Source organism: Wyeomyia smithii, chromosome 1 (assembly GCF_029784165.1).
Source record: "Wyeomyia smithii strain HCP4-BCI-WySm-NY-G18 chromosome 1, ASM2978416v1, whole genome shotgun sequence".
Taxonomy (NCBI): domain Eukaryota; kingdom Metazoa; phylum Arthropoda; class Insecta; order Diptera; family Culicidae; genus Wyeomyia; species Wyeomyia smithii.
In genome coordinates this window covers 38,586,972-38,610,813 of record NC_073694.1, presented here as the reverse complement: position 1 = coordinate 38,610,813, position 23,842 = coordinate 38,586,972, and the positions used below count along the sequence as shown (strand labels likewise).

General features: G+C 39.6%; 1 protein-coding gene across 2 annotated transcripts in view; it reads left to right on the top strand.

Moving 5' to 3' along the window:
• Positions 1 to 2,728: 2,728 nt before the first annotated feature.
• Positions 2,729 to 23,842, top strand: part of LOC129718666 (uncharacterized) — a 36,465-nt gene continuing 15,351 nt past the window's right edge. Inside the window, exon 1 of one of the 2 annotated variants that reach the window (XM_055669663.1) lies at positions 2,729 to 3,299. In XM_055669663.1, the coding sequence (XP_055525638.1) occupies positions 3,283 to 3,299 (17 nt within the window). In that variant the 5' untranslated portion in view covers positions 2,729 to 3,282. The remainder of the gene's footprint in view (positions 3,300 to 23,842) is intronic. The other variant, XM_055669664.1, reaches the window with a different exon arrangement.

The following is a 23,842-nucleotide window of genomic DNA, read 5'->3' as shown; positions in this document are numbered from 1 at the left end:
TGAGAGTCAACCTAAACCTGAACTTGAACCTGAACCTGAATCTGAACTTGAAGTTGCATTTAAACCTGAACCTGGCACGTGGACAGCTTTGGGGGAGGGGTGGGTTGGCTAATGTCCACGGTCTATACAATTTGTTTAGAATTTGTATGGGCAGTTGTCCACGGAGAGGGGGGGGGGGTAAAAATCGTTAAAAATCTGTTCACGTGGTATGTGGATGGCCCCTAACAAACTTGAATATAAGCCAGAGTTGTGATTCTAAATCGGAATCACAACCTAAGCCAGAGCCTGAACATAAATGTGAAGCTGAACCTGAAAATGAATTTGAACCTAAGCCTGAAAACGAACTTGAAACTGAAACAAAACCTGGATTGAATCTGAAGATCCAGAACCTGAACCTTAACTTGAACATGTACCTAAACCGTTATCTTTAACTGAACCTGAACCTGAACTTGAACACAAACGAGTACCTGAACTTAAACCATTGCCTGAGCCTAAATATTAATCTGAATCGGTATCTGAAACTGGAACTGAACCTGAACCAGTGCGAGAAGCAGATCCAAAATCTGAACCCTTACCTAAACGTGAACCTGAATCTTCAACTGGACCTGAGCTTAAACCCAAACGAGTACCTGAACCTAAATATGAATCTTAATCTGAATCTAAATCTGAACCTGAACCTGAACTTGAACCTGAAACTGAATCTTAACCTGAACCTGTATCGAAATCAGATCCAGAACCTGAACCGTCATCTTTATCTGAACTTAACACTAACCTTGAACCTGAGCCATAACCTGAACTTGAGCCTGAGATTCGATCCGAACCTGAACTTGAATCTGAACCTGAACTCAAACAAATGCCTGAACATGAAACCGAACCTGAAGCTGAATGAGCTCCTGAACATGAACCCAATACCTGAACCTGAGTCTGAACCTCAATTTAAGCTTCAAACTGAATCTGAATCGGAACCTGAGCCAGCATTTTTATCTGTATCTGAATCTGAGCTCAACCTGAACTTGAAAATGAGATTTAGTCTAAACCTGAACTTTAATCTATATCTGAACCTGAACCTCAACGTCTATTTTTTTCTCAGTATTAGTACATTCAGATATGTACTATGCTCTTCCTATCTTTTCTTCTATTATGCGTTTTTCCTTTCTTTTCTGCAATATTCCAGTATTTTTAATTCATTTCTCCGCTTTCTTCAGTTCTGTTTTTTGCAATTTAATTACCTTTTTACTGTATTTATATTATTTTAATTTTGATATATACATTTTCTTATGTTTCCATTTGTTTTAATTGTTCTTATACTTTTCCGGTTTTATATTTTTTCTTTCTCTTGTTTCTATTCTTCGTTTTACGTTTTTTTCTCGTTTCTTCTTCCAATTTATATATATATATATATATATATATATATATATATATATATATATATATATATATATATATATATATATATATATATATATAATATTAATATATATATTAATATATATATATATATATATATATATATATATATATATATATATATATATATATATATATATATATATATATATATATATATATATATATATATATATATATATATATATAAATATATATATATATTAATTAATCTGTTTTTTTTATCAATGTTTCATTTTGCCAGTTTCATACTTTTAAACTGTCAATGTTTTCTATTTGTCTATTTTCCTATGCTCTTTTTCATTTTCTTCTTTTATATGTCTCTATTTCTCTTCTTTTTCATTTTGTTATTTTCATTTTTCGTTTTACAACTTTCTTTTTTTTTGTTTTGAATGAAATGAACAATAATGAAAATTAACATAAGATTTGTTCAAAAGAAATTTTTTTCCTTGTGTTTATTTTGAATTTTGATTTATGGGCAACTAAATTATTCGACTAAACACATACGTTTAAAAAATCTGAAATGACCGTTTAATTTTTATCACTTTTTTTTTAACCCGAATGACAATTGTTAAAAGGTCCAAAGAAGATCACTTTGGTTTTCAAATCAAATTTTGCAGTTTTCAACGAAAAATTATACGATTTCCTGAAAGTTATCCCTCAAATACGTTCCTCTATTTCTACCATTATCCAAATATATAGATTCGTTTGAATAATTTTCAATAACTTCAGCCCTTTTCAAATGTTAAACTAGATAGTTTTTCGAAATAAAAACGTTAAAGTGCTAAGTTTAGTAAAGCCTACATACCCACAAAGTTTCATCAAAATTCTGAGAGTGTGCTGCTCCTCAGTCGAGCTGACGAAAAATCCGTCTTTACTCTATTTTTCGATTCACTTTTTTTCTTTCCTTTCCAATTTTTCAATTTTAAAGCTCATTGTTATATTTTTGTTTTAATGTTCTATTTATTTTGTTTATATATTTCATTGTTTCCTAGTAGTTTTTTTTTGTTTTATGTTTTTACCTCTGAAGTTTTAAATGTTCTACTCAAATATATATCTCCTCTTTTGTTATTGTAAACATCACCCTTGCGTCCAAGATTATCATTAACTAAACATTTGAAATAAAAATTTAATCGCAAAACATCCCCTAATCAATGCACCGCGTCAACGCCGCCGCCACCGCTTCATTCAAATGCAACCGTGCGGCGCCGTCATCGCAACTTGCGCGTCGAAGCAAAGAGGTTCGTCGCCTGTTTGTGCCTACCGAACGAATACCGCCAACTCGGGTGGCAGCCACGGCTCGTGGCATATCGCTTTATACCCGGGAGGGTCCAAAATCGCTCGACCAGCAAAGATCCGATCACTCGTGATTCAACAGTCGACTGGTGTAAACGTGCCGCCTGTTGCTCGATCCTGTGCGTGTGTGCACATTTTGATACACTAATTGTGGTGCTGTTGCGGTGAATTTTTGTGAAAGGGCGACCGATTCGTTAGCGTTAATTTACCATTAAAAATTTGATGGGAAGTGAATTTTTATAGCCAAGTTTTTTAGGGCGTTTCTGTGATAGCGATGTGTGTATCGCAGTGTAACAATTGAAGTGCTTCGAGAAGAAAAGTGAAGAAATAGCGGTGACACTTCGTGGTCATTGCTTAGTCAAATTGTGGAGAGAAGACAGTGAGTACGAGTAGTGTGCGTTGAATAGTAAACATTTTTTGGGGTTTTTTCCTTAAATCCTGGGGGAACAGTTCAAACGTCTAAACCAACCTTCCGTTTCGAAGTTCGAGAGGCGTGCAAGCTCACAACGGTCACAACAGTCACGTAACGTTATCGAAGGCAGAAAAGGAGCGATCGTAACGTTCGGATTAACATTCAAGATGCCTTTGTCAAAAACGTGAGTTCAATGTTAATTTTCAATTTTCCATACGAAACTGGTACTATAAAACAACCTAATAAATCAAAGTAGAACTAAATTGGCAACGACGACGACGGCGATGGTAGAAATACGAAAGTAGACATTTATATGTGCAAACTGGACAGTAGCTGCGTTTCTAAACTCAATTTCTTGTTTTGCGTTGCGGTTAGCAGTCGCTTGCCACTGCGAAACGGTAGTTATCGTGTGCATTCATTACCTTCGGGGTATCCAAATGGCAAACGCCCCTCGATGTGATTTAAATAAACGATTATTATGCGTTACTGCCGATTGGTGTTACACAAGCTGTTTATGAAATTCGATCTGAAGGATAATTATTGCCTATCTAGCCTTTTTTATTTTGTTCGTCTGTGTTGGTATGCTCTTGAGCTTCAGAATACAGCCATGAATTATTGGGATTTCCCTAATGGCTTACTGAATCGATTTGTGAAAGCAAACAAACATTCGCCAATCCTCGTTTAGTTGGCGGCTGAATCACGTATGCCCACTTCTCTGCGAACCAAAGCTCGTTCAATTAATGCTAAGATGCAACACTTGATGCAAGTTTACCGGCTGAAGTTACATGGACACCGCGTCATCCGACCAGTCTTCGGAGCGTTCGGCACCTCATGGACACACCGCGTTTGCTGGTTGACTGCCGTAGGGAAGGGGACAACCAGGAACGTGAAACTAAAGTGCATTATGGTAATGAAAATGAGCTGGTGGAAAAAATGGCAAATCATGCAAAAACTTTGCCGTGGAATGGAAGTAACTGTGAAGAGGAAGTGTGAGATACGGTAACTTGAACAAGCAACCGGAGCGCTCAACAGTTGTCCGGTTGAGTGTGCTGCCATGTGCTGAGAGGATAATGAGCGTAGCAAGGTCGAAGGTGGCACAACCGAAAAGGAACGACATGAATTATACCTTCCGAGCAAGATGACGGTGAACAATTTGCCAACAAAATTACAGTCGTCCATTTCTGAGGCGACCGCGAAGGACGATAAACACTCCTCGGATAGTTTTGTAGTAAAATCACAAAAGACTGTGGGATAAGTGCTTGCCAACAAACAACGAACCCGAAAATTGAACTCAACAAAAAACCAACGGAACGAAATTGCACATTCACTCCGAACCTGCCACTAGTGGCACACTTTTGCAAGGTTCGATTCCAATACTGTGGCGGCGGCGGGGCCTATAAAAATGCCTTCTGCACCAAGCACCAAGTCTACCCCGAACGAGGCTAAACTTGTCCGTACATACGCTTGCAATACGCCAGCTTCGTATGTAAATTGATTTAGGTTAACCTCTGCGACATTACGGTACAGACTTTCGATCGGGTGGAGCCAAACCGTGGTGGCAGTGGCGGTGATGAATGGCGGTAAACATGATTCAAAGGTGCCGAACGGTAAATTGTTGCAGCTGGCTGCGGCGGGTCTTGGCTGGCACCACCACTTTGTCCCGGGGTTGAATTGTTCGAGTCACACCTACAGCTAGAACTGATCAATGGAATTGGTTGAGCAACCTGTCAGAGGCAACAATGTTTCGTTTTTTGGAACTTGGAAGCTGAAATTTTCAATCGAATTCGGGTGGATCGATTTGCGAATGAGCGAACCAATAATACCCGACGTCAAACATTTTACGTGTGTTGAATGTCGAATCAACGAAGAGAAAGTTTTTTACACTGAAATAGATTACATTTCATGTTCAATGTGTTCTGTTTTCAATTCACATACATCTGGGAAAAGCAAGCAAACCCATTTTGATTTACTAGCAATCCTTTAAAATAAAGCAATAAGCAATAAAAACCAACAGCTTGAACCAACTTGAGCCTTTGATGATTGCTGTACATCATCTGGTTTATTGTTGATCGAAGCTCTATAAAATGAGATGATCATAACATGAAAAGAAAAGCACTTTGAGCCAAAGCTACTTTTAATTGAAGACAATAAAGCGCCGGTTTTATGATTATTCGGCTTGATGTACGAAGTTGGTATCACAATCAACCATGGGAACGATCGTACGTTAACCTATAGCTGTAAAATATGTGTTTAGCATACAGTCAACAAAATCCCATGCCGAAATGTAGAAAGAGTACAGCGAATCTTTCGCTTAACAAATAAGGTAACTTACTTCTCCCTGAGCAGCTGAGAACTGGTGTGACTCATGCCGTATCAATAAGGGGTCATCATTCTATTTGGTTTTGTACTATTTGTAACCAGAATCCCCGGTTTGAACCCTCTCAATTCGTCTTGGATATGATCGAACCATTGCGCAAGCGGTGTTCCTCTTTTTCGGGTGTCGGAAAGATTGCTAAAAAAGAGCTTTTTAACCGGGTTGTTCTCTGGCATCCTCGAGATGTATCCGACCCACCTGACTTAAGTTAGATGTGCAATGGAATTCTCTTTAAGCAGCGCGTGTAACTCCAAAGGTGGTCTTGAGAGCATTGTACTGCCATTTCACGCATAATTGTCCCATGTTACATTTTGGTCATTTTTACTTTTCATCACCAAACGTTGTTTTTGGCGTGAATTTCCAGAAAAATACTTCAACAATAATTTATTGTTCTAAAAATATTTTAAAAAATACCAAATCTGTTTGTCCCATTGTTGAGTTTCCACGCATAACGATCCCGCTAGAATAATCTGCACAATTAGTTAATTATATATCATTATTATGAAGCGTAGGGTTCGGTAATACTTGAAACAAGACGTTAGGAACTTCTAAAGATGGCGGAGGGGAGAAGAGAGGTCTTCTTTTTTAAAGGGAGGGGTATTATTCTAGAATACAATATCTATCTTTTGAACAAACTACACATTTTATGGAAATTCAACCATAAAAACGGAAAAGAGGTTAAACAAAAACACATCGAAAGCCCAAGAAACAAAGGAAACTGCTTCTATTGTCGTAGGTACTTCATTTTTTTGTAGGCAAACTTTCGTAGAAACTCAATTTATTCGCTGGAACAACTGTATGAAGCATCGACAGAAACGTTTGCTTACTTTCTGCGGTAATCCCTCGAGGAAACTTTTGTAACACACGGTTTTGGTACAGCATGAAATTGTTACCAGCGAACTTTTTTTTGTTTCTTGGTAGGTTGTCAATAACCAGGTTTTTGCTGTCCACCTAATCTGATGCGCTGATTAGACCAAATCCGTTGAGGCTGTATTACACTCTTTGACCAAGCGTCAAATATTTGTCACTTGTTGACAGATAAAAATTTGGTCAAAGATAAGTGTTTGTCACTCTCCAATTTCTAAATTTCTTAATGTGGCAAACACAAATCAAATATTAGACCATTGGCATCATCACTGCCATCACTTCTGTATTCTTTCAACATGGTCAACGCATTTATTTTCGGTTCTGAGCGAAACTTTCGGCAAATGAAACAAGTCGACGCACACAATACATGACTTAAACGGAACAAACAAACTGAAACGTCATTTGCACGAGTTGGTAGTACGATGCGAAATTCACAGTGGGACTGTTATGCGTGGAATTTTCCAGTTTATCCAATAATTCTAGGCATAGGAGTTCCACTGAACATTTTTTTCTGTAACCCGTAAACCGTAAATTAAATTCTCAAATGAAGTATCTGATTATTTTCATTGGATATGTTGGTCATAAAGGCAATTCAATCACAAAATTGTTTTTTGATATGTCATTTCGTCTCAGCTGGCAAATACTTTTCAAATCTTTAAACGCATTTTTCTCAGCTGTCCGTTTTGGAACATGGGACAGTTATGCGTGGAACAACAGTGTAGTCGTCTCCTGCTCCAGAATCACCGGTCTAATGAAAGTTTTGTATAATTTTGACTACGCTCCCTACTCGATCTCAGAATCTTCCGAATTGGAGGCACGATTTCCAGATTGGAGGCATCTCTGGATCTCTTGGCTGGTATTTTTGTCGGCAGTAACCAGCGATCCCAAATAAATGAACTATTCAACCACCTAAAGCTCGTCACTGAGTTTGAGCAGAACGGCGCACAGTGCGTTGTGCCATAGACAAAAATTCATTTTTCTTGTTTTGTTATTTGGATGCACCAAGTACCCCGAAGTGTTCACAGATACCTTCTGGGCTATGAACAAGTATGGTGAGGTTTGATGAGCATTACAAATACTATTTCATCCATAGCAAGCGTTAGCATCCAGAACAATCATTAGTTTCACATTTTGTGCTCAATTTTCGCTCGTTTTCTAAACGTTGGTAAAATTTAATTACTTCGTGTATTCAAATAAAATAAAATGTAAAATAGCAATCAAGCTTAGTGCAATATATTTCATTAACAGTGAGACTAAGTTTCGATTGTGTGTATGAGTAATCGGTATGATGAATTGGTAAAAACATTAATCGTTGAAAAACGCTAACTCAAATTTTCGTTAGCGTTTTAAAAAAAGTTTCACTGAGTTCCTCCCTAAAACATATATCAAAAGTTTGCTTGAAGTGCCCTCTACAAAATATATAAGAATTAGATGCAACTTCCTGCAACTCGCGTGATGCGTGTTTTTATTTATTTTTCGTAGGTCAATGCCGATCACTCATGAGCCGGGAGATTTTTGAGAAGTGAGTTAACTGCAATGTAAGCAAAAGAACATCATGTGTATTTCGATACTTGACATTGTCTCTACCAGAAGATACAGTTGAGCAGGTTTATGAAAATTTGCACAAGTTTTCTCGTGTATATTGTTTAAAATTGAACTCTAAGTGGGAGAAATTCAATAGAAAAAATTCAAAAAGGATTTCATGAAAAAGCATGAAGCTTGGTTGGACTCACCGCTTGCCCTTCTTCGATTTGATGAGAATAATAATTATGAATACATCAACATCTATTCTCGTGGGCGTCCTCATAAACTTTTTTTACGCTGCTCAACCAAAACTAAAAACACGGCGGAGATGCACCCAGTAAAGACGAATCGTGTATGAGGATCAATAATCGAAACGGAAGAGAAAAAAATTCGTAATTATTTATTTTATAGTTTATAGCCGTAAGACACTCGAAAAATAGTGATGAGTGAATTTTGAAGAAAATAAACCAAGGAATCCAGAGAAAATATTATTTTTGAGCGGAAGTGTTGCCAGTGTTGCCATAGATTATTTTTCTATTTTAAAACTAAATTTGTATTTTTCGGCAAATATAGCTGAGTTTATTTCAAATTTGAAGGTTTCATCGTATTTCTAGGATAATTTTAGATAAGAAACACTTATCACCCCGTTGTAATATGAACCAATCTCGAGATAAAGCATTTTTACAAAAATGGTTTAAAATTTCGTAATAGTTTTTCGTAAAAATGCTATATCTCGAGATTGGCTCATATTACCACAGGGTGATAAGTGTTTCTTACGTAAAATTTTCCGAAAACACTATGAAACCTTCAAATTTGAAATAAACTCAGCTATAATTGCCGAAAAATGCAAATTTAGTTTTAAAATAGAAAAATAATCTATCTGGAAACACTTCCGGTCAAAAATATTATTTTTTCTGGATTCCTTGGTTTATTTTCTTCAAAATTCACTCATCACTATTTTTCGAGTGTCTTACGGCTATAAACTATAGAAAAATTAATTACGAAATTTACAACTATTCCCGTAAAAATGTTATATCTCGAGATTGACTCATATTACCTCGGGATGATAGTTGTTTCTTACGTGAAATTTTCCGAGGAACACGATGAAATTATCAAATTTAAAATAAAAATGGCTGCATTTGCCGAAAAATGTAAATTTAGTTTTCAAATACAAAAATAATCTATTTGGCAATACTTCCAGTCAAAAATTATATTTTTTTTGATTACTTGGTTTATTTTCTTTAAAAATCATATATCAGTATTTTGCGGACGTCCTACATCTATGAATTGTATGAAAAATAAAAACGGAATTTTGAACAAAAATTGCCTGACTTTGTCACAAAGAGGGGGGTCCCACAGAGCGGGGGTATTCCAATCGAAACCAAAATTGGGATTTTTTCATAGTGAACCTAGATGAATAATTCCCCCAGCTTTGAGCCAAATCCGTGATGGTCGTGTTCAAGTGGCATGTACACTTCGTAAGGAATGACCCATATGCATCATGAAGAATTTTAAAATTGTTTGTTACTCTAGAAATTAAATACAATATATGAAAAAAATATTTTAAATAATACATAAAAGAATACTTATTTTTTGTAAGATTTGGACCACCGCCACCATTATTTTGATCTTTTGTGGTATACCTCTTCTTTAGTCTAGGTAGTCGTGGCAGACATATCACTATTGATGGAAGTGATCGTCGTTGTCATGTTGCACCCTTTCTCCCTATTTGGCACTGAATTTCGTATGAAATCAATTACCTCATTAGGATTTGCAGACCAGACCTCGAAAGGCTTCTAAAGAATACCTAAACAGAATCTTTTTTTTTTTTCGTTATAATTGCACTTCGTGTGAAAGTTCGTTAAGATCCTATGCCGAATCCAGAATACGTCTCCAGAAAACTCGGTCTTGGGCTGCTACTCTCCAGTCTCCCCTAACACCCGCACACATCCAGCGCGTGCGCGGTCTGCCTCGAAGTCGTCGTCCTCTATCCGGTTCTCTGCTAAATATTATCTTTGCCGGTCGCTCATCCGCCATCCAAGCTACATGGCCAGCCCACTGTAACCTGTCGTGTTTCATCGGCTTGACAATATCAGCGTATTTGCATACTTCGTACAGCTCGTGATTTATGCGCCTGCGCCACACCCCGTTCTCTAGTTTGCCTGCGAGTATTGATCGCAGGATTCTACGCTCGAAGACCACAAGCGCTCGTCGATCGGCCTCCTTCTACGTCCACGATTCATGTCCGTAGAGTGTCACCGGGTGGATCAGAGTCCTATAGAGCGCAAATTTCGTACGGATCTGTAGGCTACGGGACCTAAGCTGGCTACGCAATCCGTAATAAGCCCTATTCGCCGCAGCAATCCGCCTCTTCACCTCGCGGCTCACCTCGTTGTCACATGTCACGAGATTACCAAGATAAACAAATTCGTCGACCACTTCGAAAGTATCCCCATCCAGCTCCACCGCAGCACCAACACCCGTAGAACTACCACACTCTTTGCCAGCCACCATGTACTTCGTTTTGGCAGTGTTTATGATGAATCCAATTCTCGCAGCTTCCCATTTGAGAGCCGTAAAGGCCTCCTCAACTGCTCTACGGTTAACACCAATTATATCAATGTCGTCCGCAAAGCCCAGAAGCATATAAGACTTAGTGATGATGCACCTTTCAAAGCTATGTTGAACAGCAAACTCAAGAGCACGTCACCTTGCTTCAGACCATCCAACGTCACAAACGCGTCCGAAAATTCACCCGAAACCGTCAAGCGTCGCACGTAACAGTTTAATTAGTTTTGCTGGGAAACCATATTCTAGCATTATTCGCCAAAGCTCGTTGCGTTTCATTGTGTCGTACGCCGCCTTAAAGTCTATGAACAGATGATGCGTCTGCAAGTTGTGTTCTCGAAACTTGTCGAAAATCTGTCTCAAGGTAAACATCTGGTCCGTTGTAGATCGCCCGACTCGTAAACCGCATTGGTATTCTCCAACAAAGGCTTCCTGCAACGGCCTCAGTCGCTGGAACAGGATACGGGAGAGAATTTTGTAAGCGGAATTGAGGAAGGTTATGTCTCTATAATTACTACAGCCTCGAGCCTATGTCCCTTTTTGTAGATAGGGCATATGAGTACTTCCACCCAGTCCGTAGCTAGTTGTTTCTCAGACCATACCCTTAGGATAATCTGGTGAATTGCACTACACACACAGCCGCTCTCTTCCAACTTTGAAAAGTTCGGCCGGTAAGCTGTCCTTCCCAGCGGCTTTGTGATTCTTTAGCTCTTTGCAAGCATTCTTCACCTCGTCCAATGTTGGTGGGTCTACAGCTTGTCCGTCCTACCCAATTTCTATCCTGTTCCCCTCGACGACTCTCCTACCTTCTTCACCGTTCAACACCACTTCAAAATTTTGCTTCCAACGCCTGGCCGCCTGCGATTTATTGGTAATCAGGTTCCCCTCCCTGTCATTGCACATGGCAGGTACTGGCACGGTCCGGTTCCTGATTCCGTTGATCGTTCTATAGAAGCTCCTCGTGTCGTGTCTGGTGAAGCAATTCTCCGCCTCCGCGAGGACGTGATCTTAGTGCTCACGTTTCTTACGGCGATGAAGCCTCTTTTCGGCAGCTCTTGCCTCCCAGTATTTCCCCCGCATCTGACGCGTTACGCGATTAGCTGCTACTAACGTGTTGGCGTAGGCTCGGTTCTTCTCCTCCGTCAGCTCTAGGCACTCAGCATCGAACCACCCACTACGCATGATTCCCGTTGTCATGCCTATCACTTTTCGCGCTATTTCGCTGACCGCATCATGGATGTGCTTCCACTGCTCGCTCAGGTCCACTCCAGCTGGTCCACCGATCCGTCTATCAACTTTCCGAGTATACTCTGCAGCAACTCCTTCCGCTGATAACCTTTGGATGTCCAGACGTATCTTCCTCGCCGATCTCGATTTAAACACATTGGACAACCGGGCGCGAATCTTGCCTACCACGAGATAGTGATCCGAGTCGATGTTTTGCTCTCGAAAGGACCGCACATCTATGGCGTCTGAAAAGTGCCGGCCGTCGATCAACATGTGGTCGATCTGGAAGCAGGCCTCTCAATTGGGGTGTTTCCAGGTGTGCTTCCGGATGTTCAGACGTGCAAAATTGGTACCGTAAACTGGGAGAACTTTGATCACTTTTTTGATAGTATCTCAAATATTTTCAGAATATACTGAAAACAATATTATTCGATACTAGTTGAACGTTCCCGGCGATGCTCGGGATCGAAAGTTTCAAAATTAGGAATCATTTTTTATAATTCATTGCATTATTAGCACAACTCACTTCAAAAATATTTCACATCTTATACGTCCATCATCACTTTAAGTACTTTAACATTCTGAGAACGCACAGAACGGAAATACCCATATTGGATTGCATATTTTGATATTTTGGGGATGATTTACAGAAACTGGAAATCGCTATTTCGGATTTCAAAATGACGTATGGAGTTCGGAAGTTTCGGAAGTATTGAAATGGCTGGCCAAATACCACTTCAGATTATTATCCTGAAACCAGAAGTCGTTATTTTGGAAAATGTTATGTGGGGTCATCCCAGTTCCGAATATACCACACTCGGGTGATAACCGGATATTCGTCAATCGTTCACAGTAAAACCTCTTTTTATGTAACTTTTAGAAGTAAGAAATCAAAGTAAGAATAATTTAGCGTGACCATTCATGCTTAGTTCTCCTCTATAATCATATCTAAAGAGATAACATGTGAATTTTATATAACGAAAATGTTTGTTGATGTCCAAGGAACACGTCTGAGAAGAAGTTAACGTTTTAATTCACATAACTACGTAGACATTAAAAAAAATTAAACCAATGAAATACGGCCTTTCCTCCAGCCAAATGTCCCAAGATCTAGTTTTGGTAAAAGTAAAAAAGTATTTCGAATCCCGTAATGTGTTACTATGTATTCACGAAACTGAGAAAACATCAGAAATGTAATTTTTTTCTGCTCGGCTCGCACGATGTTGAAGAAACAACGAACATTTTATTAAAACAAAAATTTAATTTACAGGCGAATTGAGCTCATACTCAAAAATTCAAAAATTTGCATGTATTATATGTATAATATATATAAATTTAAAAAAGAATATTTTAATGTGTTTTTCTGTATGCAGAAAATCATCTTCAAACATACGTCGTTTTTTAAGTAATATCTCAACTTTTAGCAATAAGATACCTATTATTTTTCCTCAAATGTCTTTCCCGAACATTAACAAATATTTCAATAAAGAACAATTACGTATCATAGCCTTGAATTTCGATTTGGAGGCAAATTGAGTTAAAATATTCATGATTTTGCTTGTTTAACGTAGTGTTGTGAATAATATCTCAATTTTCAGTAATCAAAAATCTGTTATTTTTACTCAAAAGTCTTTCCTGAACATAAACAAACATTTTAATGGAAAAAATCATACATCATAGCTTTGAATTAAGATTTAAAGACAAATTGAGCCAAAATATTCATAATATTGCGTGTTTCACTTAGTTTTGTGACTAATATCTTTATTTTCAGTTATCAGATAACTATTATATCTTCTCGAATGTCATTCCTGAATATCAACGAACATTTTATTGAAAAAATCACGTGTCGTCGCTTTAAATCAGAATTTTAGAGACAAATTGTGCCTAAAAAGTTATGTTTTTGCATTTTCCATGTGGTTTTGTGGAAAATATTTAAGTTTCGAATAATCAGAAACCTATTATTTTTCCCTCAAATATCTTTCCTAAACACAACGAACATTTTATTATAGTAAAAATCACAGATCACTGCTCGAGTTTTAGTTTAGAGGCAAATTCAGCATAAAAGTCATGATTTTACATATTTCACATAGTTTTGTGAATAATATCTCGAGTTTTAGTAATCAGAAACCTGTTATTTTTTCTCAAATGTCTTTCCTGAACATTAACCAACATTTTATTAAAAAAGAATCATATGTCATCGCTTTAAATTTTGATTTAGAGGCAAATTTAACACAGAAAGTCATAATTTTGCATGTTTTACGCAGCTTCGTGAATAATATCTCAAGTTTTAGTAATTAGGTGCCTATTATTTTTTCTCAAATGTCTTTCTTAAACATCAACGAACATTTTAATGAAAAAAGAATCACATGCCATCGCTTTGAATTTTGATTTGGAGACGAATTAAGTATAAAAAGTCATAATATTGCATGTTTTACGTAGTTTTGTGAATAATATCTCAAGTTTTAGTGATCAGATACTAATTATTTTTCCTCAAATGTCTGCCCTGAACATTAACAAACATTTTAGTGAAAAAAGAATCATATGTCATCGCTTAGAATTTTGATTTAGAGGCAAATTTAACACAGAAAGTCATAATTTTGCATGTTTTACGTAGTTTTGTGAATAATATCTTAAGTTTTAGTAATTAGATACCTATTATTTTTTCGCGAATGTCTTTCTTGAACATCAGCGAACATTTTCATGTTAAAAAACATACATGTCACCGCTAATTATTTTTGATTCAGAACGATTCAAAATGATGATGATTACTGTACACCTCAGAGACTGAGTGAATAATATCAATAAGATCAAGCGTTACGGAATTCCATTTTTATATAGTAGATTTTTAAAATAAGTACTGGCATGCATTGAAAAAGATTCAGTCACTACTTCAAAAGTTTAACAACATTTTTGCTGTTTTTAAATATGCTCTAAAAATTTTACACCAATCTTCATTAAGGGGTGACTTTAATCACTTCATTATTTTTAAGAGTTTGGTGTAACACTTTGCTACTTTCACTAAATTGAACAGCCTTAAACGGCTTAAACGAGTTTATAAATATGGAAAGCGATTCGGGGGCCATTCACATTCTACGTGAACAGTTCATAATGGCGAATGTACAAGATCTATACAAAATTTTTAAAATATATATGAATTATTATCCACTGAGAGAGAAGGTGGTCTAAAATCATCAAAAACTAGTCCACGAGGAATATGACTTATGAAATTGGCCGAATTTGCATGTCACTTCACGTCTTGGGTTTTTGTTAAGAAGAAATATGCGTTGCCCAGCCGTTTACCAACCAATTATGTAATTTGCAATTATGTAAAAGTAAGTAAAACACAGAAATCGCAGTTTTTGTTAAAATGTACAACTTTTACAAAGAGATTAACGGTTTCTGGTATAGGGTGAGTGTGTTGGCGTTTAGGACAGTTTTGTGATTTAGTGAATCACACCAAACCTTTAGAGGCCATCCACATACCACGTGGACAGCTTTGGGGAGGGGTCTTTGTGATGTCCACGGTCCATACAAAATTTATAGAATTTATATGGGCAGTTGTAGCCTCCCCAGCTAGTCTCGAGGTACGGTGCTGGCCTAACAAGCCAGTCGTCGTATGTTCGAGTCTCGGCTCGGGAGAGACTGTAAGTGTCAGTAGGATCGTAGCGCTAGCCCCGCAATTGTCCTAAACACTTAACGGTTGGCTGCGAATTCTGTGTATAGTAAACAGAAGGTCAAGTTCCGAATCGGAATGTAGCACCAAGGCTTTGTTTTTTTATGGGCAGTTGTCTACGGGGGGGGGGGTTTAAAATCGTTAAAAAACTGTCCACGTGGTATGTGGATGGCCCCTTATGCAACTTTCCTAGTTACATCAACATGTTTTATTGATAAAATCGTGTAGTTTTGATTTTCATCCCGCCTCACCCTACATTCAACGCACTGTGCGGCGTGGCTAGCCGTGCTGTGTTCGTCAGCTTGACATTATCAGCATGTTAGTATACTTTGTACAGCTCGTGATTCATGCGTCTGCCCCACACACCATTTTAGTCTGCCTCCGAGTATTGAACGCAGGCTTCTACGCTCGAAGATCTCAAGCGCTCGCCGATCGTTATCCTTCCATGTCCACGATTCATGTACGTAGAGCACCACCGCACACTGTTTCCAAAGCGGCAAAAACGTGATCGAAATTAGTTGAAAAAAAAAGCTTGATTTAAGAGCCACAGTGTCTTCAGTAAAGTTGTTCCATTGATTATTTTCCACGTTATAGAAGTTACAGTTTTGTGATCAATCCACTTAAAAGTGGAAAACGAATTTAAATTTTTTCATTTTTATATATAAAAATTCATCGTCTTCGGCAAAGTAATAGCAAATTTCATAAGAAACAACTATGTCGCAGAAACCATATTTCTCAGTGAAAGAAGGGTATGTAGTGGAAAGCCTGAGAATAAACCCCATGTTAAAGTCCTTTGACAACCAAATGGCCTGATTCTACTTAGATTCGAAGCCACGACCACTCGCTTATCAAAGCGGACTTTGTAACCTTGCGGCTACGAAGCTCCCCAACAAGAGATCGTTGAACTGTTGCTCATTACATCCGTTACGATATTATTGATTTTGGCATCACCAGGAAGAGTACGTTAGAATACACATTTATTCTGCAAACTTAAAAAAACTTACATCTGTGATCATTGTGTTAAACTTCCCGAGTTCTAGCTTCGAACAAATTTTGCCGAAATTCTCGTAGTTTTCCTGAACATTTTCTACTATCGCGAGGATAAAATAGCGCTAAACTCCGAAATCCTTGAACTTCGATTAATCTGAACATTTTTGTCTATTCTCAACCATGCTGCGTGTGCTGTGGATGTGAGGACGTCTTTCAATCCTAATTGTATGGAAACAGAGACTCACGAATAGCACGAGCAAGTTTAATAGTCTATGATAGAATTATTTGAATAATTTTGTGGACATGAAATCAAACTTTTACCTTTCTGGTGCTAAGATTTAGCTGGTTTTGATGTTCAGGATTTTTTGATGTGAGAATTCCCCGTTGTGTCTGATCCCAACATAAGCTTGAGGTAGGCAGCCTTTCCTTTTACATTCTTCAGAACAATGTCATCTTTTTTGCCAACTCTAGAGCGTAATGCCTTGGCAATGAGTTTGTCAACATCGCCCTCAGTTATTTTAGACAGATTTTCGACCTTAGTCTGTTTTGAACATCGGCGATGTTTTCCCGGATGAATGACACTGAAGAACCCAGAGTAAATTTTCATTTCTTTTGGTATTGCGTGGGAAGTTTTTTTTATCCGGTGATCATACAGTGGTTAGTTTGCTCAAATGATTAGTTCGAGCAACTACCCATGAGTGTTCAACAGATTCGGATTTTTTGTCCGTGGTGATCGAAGTATACTTATTGAAGCCGTGGACGTTCACATCTCGGTGCTTCGGACCTTGCTTGAAAAGGTGCATCAGCAATCAGTAATTAGGCAATAAGTAAATCACGTTCCACTTACCTTTCGAGTTTCGGTACACAGCCAGATAACAGCCTTCGAACAAAACTCCAGAATACTTTTCGTTGTTTTCATCATATGTACGCAGGCAGAAAGTATGCAACGAGATTTTTCTTCTACTGATTGCTCATAACGTATGCGTTGAAATAATGGACTTTTTTCGGATGGTGATAAAAAAATAACTAAGACGGATAATTGAGTTTGATAATTTTCCCATGGAAGGTAATTATGTTAGCTTGCTCGCAAAAAAACAATTTACGCCCGTGCGTACGGCCTTCCGGCAGTTAACCGGAACATTCGCCGTGGCGGACGAAAACATGTGTGTATGCATGTTTTTTAATTCTTTCGTCGTTTTATCTATCAATTCCTCCTCAGTTTTTGCGACAGAATTGTTGGAATAAATCTTACGCTTCAGGTTTGCCCAGAATCGTCGATGAGGCTCAACTTCGGGACGTTGGTCGTGTTCGCCAACTTGGGCATCGATATTCAGCCGCTCCATCTCCTACAACGAGCGCTTCGAGTAATGGGCCGACACCAGCTCTGGCTAAAACACAGCATCTTCGCCCTTATGGTATTTCTTGATGAACGACGCAACTTCCAACAGGCACTTTGTACTATAAATTTCTTCGTTCACGGCCAGCCCGAAGCGAAGGAAGAGCAGCTTTGACATCCGCTTCTCGCTGATTTTCTGCCACAGCAGCTCCTCCTTGGGAAATTTGGCTTGTGAAATAAACTTCACCTTGTGCTCACTTTCTTCGTCGGGTAAGCAAAATACGAAGTAACCTGCCAATCGTTGCCATCAAGGGTGCGATAGGTTTCATCACACCATCACCACCGCCACATCGTGATTCGCCGGAAAAATCGACTTGACCATCCAATATGCGTAGTGCCAAGATGTTGTAGATGCCGGCGTATCCAGTGTCCATGAACCGCCGCACGATGTCCATTTTCGACGCGACAGGGTACCGTTCTTTGAACGCGCACACTTCTGAACGGAGTAGCGTCACTGTTTTCGCCATCACGGTTGGAGTTCGACAGATAGAGTTGTCAAATTTTTTCTGATGACTCATGGGTCAGTATGTAGCTACTGCATACGTAGTTTCGTCAGTGCGTGTAAAGGTAAACCCATGAAAAATCAACAATTTTTGCTCTTTTTTTAAACGCATACGTTATACTCTTTTTAAGCGACATTGATGGCAAGGTTAAGTTGGCTATTCCAGCACTTCTTTATATTCTCGATACATTTATTTATTCATTTATAATTTATTTGGCATTCCGTCATGACATAGCCAGATAAACAAAGTTTTTCCAATTCACTCGGTTATTGGTTGCTGTTCTCCAATCCCTGGGACACCGTGTAATCTCCGCCAGATCTCGCTCCACCTAGTCTACCCGTCTTGCTCGTTGCGCCCCTGGCCATCCTCTTCCTGCCGGATTCAAGGCAATCACCTTCTTCGCAGGGAAGTTGTCCGGCATTTTTGCAACGTGCCCTGCCCAGCGTATCCATCCAGCTTTGGCCACCTTTTGAATACTGGGTTCGCCGTAGAGTTGCGCGAACTCATGGTTCATCCTTCGCCTTCATATTCTGTTTTCCTGCACGCCGCTAAAGATCGTTCTTAGTACCCGTCGTTCGAAAACTCCGAGCACTCGCAGGTCCCCCTCGAGCTTTGTCCACGTTTCATGCCCGTAAAGAACAACCGGTCTTGTGAGCGTTTTGTACAGGTTACACTTCGTACGGGGGTATAGGCTGTTCGACCGCAATTGCTTGTAGAACCCATAGTAGGCACGACTTCCACTGATAATACGCCTCCGGATCTTACGGCTGGTATCATTGTCCTTGGTTACCAGTGAGCCAAGATAGACAAACTCGTCGACTACCTTGAACTCATCGCCGTCCATCGTAATGCTACTGCCTAAACGATGTCGGTCGGCTTCGGTTCCGCAGGCTAGCATATACTTCGTTTTAAACGTATTTATCTGCAACCCAATCCTCGATGTTTCGCGTTTTAGTTTAGTTCACTGTTCTGCCACCGCCGCAGTTGTTCTGCCGACAATGTCCATTTCATCAGCAAAGCAAAAAATCCACTGGATTTGTTGAAAATCGAACCCCGCGTGTTGATGTCTGCTCGATTCATTACATCCTGTAGCGCAATGTTGAAAAGAAGGCAGGAGAGACCATCATCCCGGAAATTTAAGTTCGCTGCATCTTCTTCTTTTCCCGGAAAATTTAAGTTCGCTGCATCTTCTTCTGTCGATGTCTTTCACATTCTGACGAGTGGCACTGCGCATCTTAGCCGCCCGCGCAGCATTCTCCTCTTCCATCACCCTCCTACATTTGTCGGTGAACCACTCCTTCCGTTGGGTTCGTCCCACATGACGTTCTCCGCTACGCTGTTGATGGCTGTTTTAATTGTGTTCCAACCGTCCTCGAGAGGACCTTCCTCCTCCTGGTCCTCTTCTGGCAGCGCAGCTTCGAGTGAATGCGCGTAGTTTTTGGCGACGTTAGGCTGCTTCAATCACGCGAGATCTAACCGAGGCGGGCGTCTGTACCGATTGTTGTTAACAGCGGAGAAGTTTTGGCGCATCTTAACCATCACCAGATAGTGGTCCGAGTCGACGTTAGCGCTCCTATAGGATCTGACGTCGATGATGTCTGACAAGTGCCGACAATCAATAAGAACGTGGTCGATTTGTGTTTCCGTCTGATTTGGTGACCTCCAGGTGTACTTGTGTAGGAGGTTGTGCTGGAAGCAGGTACTACGCACGACCATGTTCTTGGAGGCGGCAAATTCGATGAGTCTAAGGCCCATTTCGTTAGTCAGCTGGTGCGCGCTGAGCCCTCCAATCACCAGTTTGTATTCCTCCTCCTGGCCGACCTGAGCGCTGAAATCCCCGATGACGATCTTGATATCATGTTTTGGGCAGGGGTCGTACTCACGCTCCAGCTGCGCGTAAAATTCATCCGTGTCGTCTTCGGTACTTCCGAGATGAGGACTGTGCACGTTTATGATGCTTATGTTGAAGAACCGGCCCTTGATTCTCAACCTGCACATTTGAGGACTGATTGGCCACCACCCAATCACCCATTTTCGCATCTCGCCCATCACTATAAAAGCTGTCCCAAGCTCACGTGTATTGCCACAGCTCTGGTAGATGGCATGATCATCCCGGAACGTACGTACCATTCAGCCCTTCCGGCACACTTCCTGCAGCAACGTCGAACCTGCGGGGTTTCAATACTTCGGAGAGCACTCGAGTGCTACCTTGGAAATTTAGAGATCAGCAGTTCCGTTTTCGTCGCATGGGTCTGTGCCGATTGTTCCAGTCCGAATTTCTTCGTTTCTCGTTCATTACTTGTGAATGGGGACGGGACACGAGGCATATGGACGCTAGGCATATGGATGTTAGGCATAGTATGCTAGGCATACAGACGCGAGGCATAATGGATGCGAGGCATAATGGATACGAGGCATACTGCCAAAAGGCATAACGGACGCGAGGCCGAATGGACGCGAGGCCGAATGGACGCGAGGCCGAATGTACGCGAGGCCGAATGTACGCGAGGCCGAATGGACGCGAGGCCGAATGGACCCAAGGCCGAATGGACGAAAGGCCGAATGGACGCAAGGCCGAATGGACGCGAGGCCGAATGCGATGTTGTACGATCGCATGAGATCCAATAATGTAGTTCAGGTGTTATTATATTCCTACAGAGTTTAAGTTGGGTATAATACCTTTCTTGAGAAATCATGCGGCGAAGACGCATAATCGAGGGCAAGGAAACGAGGCGGCACTAAGCCGCCGTGGTTTCCGCAGTCCGAGCCGGCCGCCGACCCGCCGTCGGAAGCGGCGGCCTCTCGCACCCAAAGGACTGATTTACTGGTTTGCTAGGTCTACTCAAACAGAGTTTTCTTCCCTTAATTAAGTCCGAACGAGCGGTAGCGAGTAAGGACAGCATTCGCTCGAACAGCGAGTCGGCCGAAGGCCGCGAGTGTATTGCTTTCTAAATAACACTTCGAAGCGAAATACATGTTATCGAATGCTGTGTAGATGATGACGACAATAACATATTCCATATCACTTCCCCTTGGCCTTGTGTCCTTTCGGCCTTGTATCCATTCGGCCTCGCGTCCATTCGGCCTCGCGTCCATTCGGCCTCGCGTCCATTCGGCCTCGCGTCCATTCGGCCTCGCGTCCATTCGGCCTCGCGTTCATTCGGCCTCGCGTCCATTCGGCCTCGCGTCCATTCGGCCTTGCGTCTATTCGGCCTCGCGTCCATATGCCTCGTGTCCGTATGCCTGCCGTCCATTATGCCTAGCGTACTATGCCTCGCGTCCGTATGCCTCGCGTCTATATGCCTAACGGGGTGTCATCCTTGTGAATGTTTTACGGTGGCGGCTTGTAAGGCCTGCGCATCAGCCCATTTTTTCACCGGAGAACCATCGTGCACAACACTGTTTAGAGTCCCATGTTGGCACGAGGACGGTAAATGGCCGCCCCTAACCTTGGAACCAGACGTCCAAGCTGAGTTCCAAACTCGGGTTAAGTTTTATAGTACTAGCAATGGGTAAACAGATAGCGCTACCAGTGACGCCAGACTCGTACACCTGCGAAAAATTTATTGTAGCAATAAGGTCGTCATGTGGCGCCAGTGTACAAGTGATTTATATTTTTTATCTTTTATTTTTTATTTATCAATGTCCGGTTTACTCTTCAAGAACCATTATTTTTCAACTGATTCGTATATAGGGGAACTGCTCCATTATTCATCTCAGCCCGTATATACATCTCATTCAACATGTAAATACAATTGAAAACAGGAAAAAACGCATATTTTCTTCTCAAACTAATCTGCTAATCCATGGAATGGATTCTAATTAGTTCACTTTAGATTCCTCATAAAGTATATTCTTCAAAAACTCACTAAAAGCACTAAATTTGATATTATAGTCGGGCATCAGCACTCGAAAACTCATTTAATTCAATCACCTACATCAGAAAACAAAATCCGCGCATCGTTCTATACGGCTACAACGGGACTCGTTCATTAAACGTCGTCGATCAAACTGAAAAGTGGTTCGCTAGTGATAGAAAAAACTTTGGTTGGCTGCGCCAAAGTTTTTTTCATCACTAGCGGACCACTTTTCAGTTTCATCACTGAACAAAATCACTCACTACACTAAGAATACATTAATCTTTGAAATTTTCACCTCAAATTTCCTAAAACAAGCTTAAATTAGCAGAAATATATGAGATGAATTTCTGCAATTCCTAAATTTCAACTGTATGTATTCTCATCTGTTTTCACTGCGTTGAAGAAAATCAAGAGTTGCCAAATCAGTTTTTGTTAACGCGAAAAAATCATACTGAAAATGTTGAATTATTCCGACATAATTGACATAAATCTACAACACTGTATTGGTTACCTAGGTTACCAGTTTTTCACGTAAACAACTACAGCGGATATCTAGGTAGCCTACTACGACGCCCAGTGGTTTAAAAGTAGAAATTCGTGAACTTAATTATTTTGTGACGTTTGTGTGCATTTTAGCTTTTCGGTTTGTTCTGATGGCTTTTAACATTTTTGATTTCACAACTTATGGAATATTCGCCATTTTGTTTTTTTAAGGTGAAACTGTATTTAGAAAAATTAACTTTCTTATTTGAACCGATAGCGAATAAATTTGTTCTACAATGTTGTAGTACTTGAAATTTTAATAAAGTTTGCCTTGGACATCAAGTTGCCATGGCTTCAATTTATTGAGATATGGTATAGTCTTTGGAAGTAGTACCCTTAAATTAGTTTTTTGGACTTTTTCACACTTAAACCACATTATGTAACATGGGTATGTTAAGCAAAGTTTTAGGTAATAGTAAAACAAACAACTTTGCTGTAGACACTTATTCGTTTAGATCTCATCTGTAGAAGATACTATGATTTTTATGTTAAAAAAGTGCTCTTTTCAAAATGTTATTACTAAGTAAGCTGCAAACGGTTGCACTTGCAATAAGACGGCCACTGAGTATCTTCACAATTATTAAAGACTTAACGTCGAGCTATCAGACGAAACTTATTGCAAGTGCAACCGTTTGCAGCTTACTTAGTAATAACATTTTGAAAAGAGCACTTTTTTAACATAAAAATCTTGATGAGATCTAAACGAATAAGTGTCTACAGCAAAGTTGTTTGTTTTACTATCACCTAAAACTTTGCTTAACATACACATGTTATATAATGAGGTTTAAGTGTGAAAAAGTCCAAAAAACTAATTTTAAGGTACTACTTCCAAAGACCATATCATTTCTCAATAAATTGAAGCCATGGCAACTTGAAGTCCAAAGCAAACTTTATTAAAATTTCAAGTACTACAACATTGTAGAACAAATTTATACGCTATCGGTTCAAATAAGGAAGTTAATTTTTCTAAATACAGTTTCACCTTAAAAAACAAAATGGCGAGAATTCCATATGTTGTGAAATCAAAAATGTTAAAAGTCATCAGAACAAACCGAAAGGCTAAAATGTACACAAACGTCACAAAATAATTAAGTTCACGAATTTCCGCTTTTAAACCGCTGTGCGACGGGCTGCGGCTACGTTCATTCATGATAATGTGATTCATTCATGATTAACAGTGAGATGAATATAGGGGCATTGTG